General features: G+C 70.1%; 1 protein-coding gene across 1 annotated transcript in view; it reads left to right on the top strand.

Moving 5' to 3' along the window:
* Nucleotides 1-870: 870 nt before the first annotated feature.
* Nucleotides 871-1,072, top strand: part of FDPS (farnesyl diphosphate synthase) — a 3,402-nt gene continuing 3,200 nt past the window's right edge. The window contains exon 1 of the mRNA XM_057384797.1: nucleotides 871-1,053. Within this exon, the coding sequence (XP_057240780.1) occupies nucleotides 892-1,053 (162 nt within the window). The 5' untranslated portion in view covers nucleotides 871-891. The remainder of the gene's footprint in view (nucleotides 1,054-1,072) is intronic.

Raw genomic sequence — 1,072 nt, forward strand, 5'->3', positions numbered from 1 at the left:
CTCTGTACCCCATAACTGCTCTGCACCCCATACCTGTGCTGCACCCCACACCTGTGCTGCACCCCACACCTGTGCTGCACCCCACACCTGTTCTGTACCCCATAACTGCTCTGTACCCCATAACTGCTCTGCACCCACACCTGCAGCACACCCCACACCTGCACAGTGACCCACACCTGCAGCACACCCCACACCTTCTCTGCACCCCATAACTGCTCTGCACCCCATACCTGTGCTACACCCCATACCTGTGCTGCACCCCACACCTGTGCCACATCCACAGCCCCGTGGTACCCCACACCTGCAGCACACCCCACACCTGCACAGCGCCCCAAACCTGCCAGCAACCCCACAGGCCACCCCACACTGCTTTCCACACCCCCATTTTTTCTCCCCAAATCCAGCGCATCCCGATCGCCCCCCATTCACCTCCCGGTTACCGGCCACGCCCCCTGGTCACGCCACGCCCCCGGTCGCGCCCCGCCCCTGGCCATACCACGCCCCCTGGCCACGCCCCCTGGCCACGCCCCCTGGCCACGCCCCGCCCCCGCACGCCGGCCGCGCGCTCGCTCCATCCTCCCTCTCCACCAATCACCCGCCTCAATCCCGCCCCCGCCGCGCTCCTATTGGCTTATCCTCCTTGGGCTCATCCTCGCGCGATAGAACGGACCAATGGGCGCTGCTCCAGCCGCAGCCCTGCTGACCCCGCCCCGGGCGCGGGGCACGCTGGGAGTTGTAGTCCAGCGGTGGCTCCGGCAGCGCCCGCGCCCGCGTCTCGGGACTGCGCGTCCCGGCGTGCCCCGCGYAGGGGGCGGGGYCAGYGSGGCGGGGGCGGGGCCRGCGGGGCCGTGGAGGTCGTGGGMRGSWKCGGCGGGATCGTGAACCGGCACCATGAACGGCAGCGGTGCCATGAACGGCAGCGGCGGCCCCGGGGCGCGGGCAGCGGCCGAGCGAGAGGAGTTCGCCGCTTTCTTCCCGCAGRTCGTCCGCGACCTGACGGAGGACAGGCTGGGGCACCCGGAGGTGGGAGACGCCGTGGCGAGGCTGAAGGAGGTGAGTACGGGTCGGGGCA

The sequence above is a fragment of the Malurus melanocephalus genome, unplaced genomic scaffold, assembly GCF_030028575.1.
Source record: "Malurus melanocephalus ecotype Western Australia unplaced genomic scaffold, MMel_1.1 scaffold_746, whole genome shotgun sequence".
Taxonomy (NCBI): Eukaryota; Metazoa; Chordata; class Aves; order Passeriformes; family Maluridae; genus Malurus; species Malurus melanocephalus.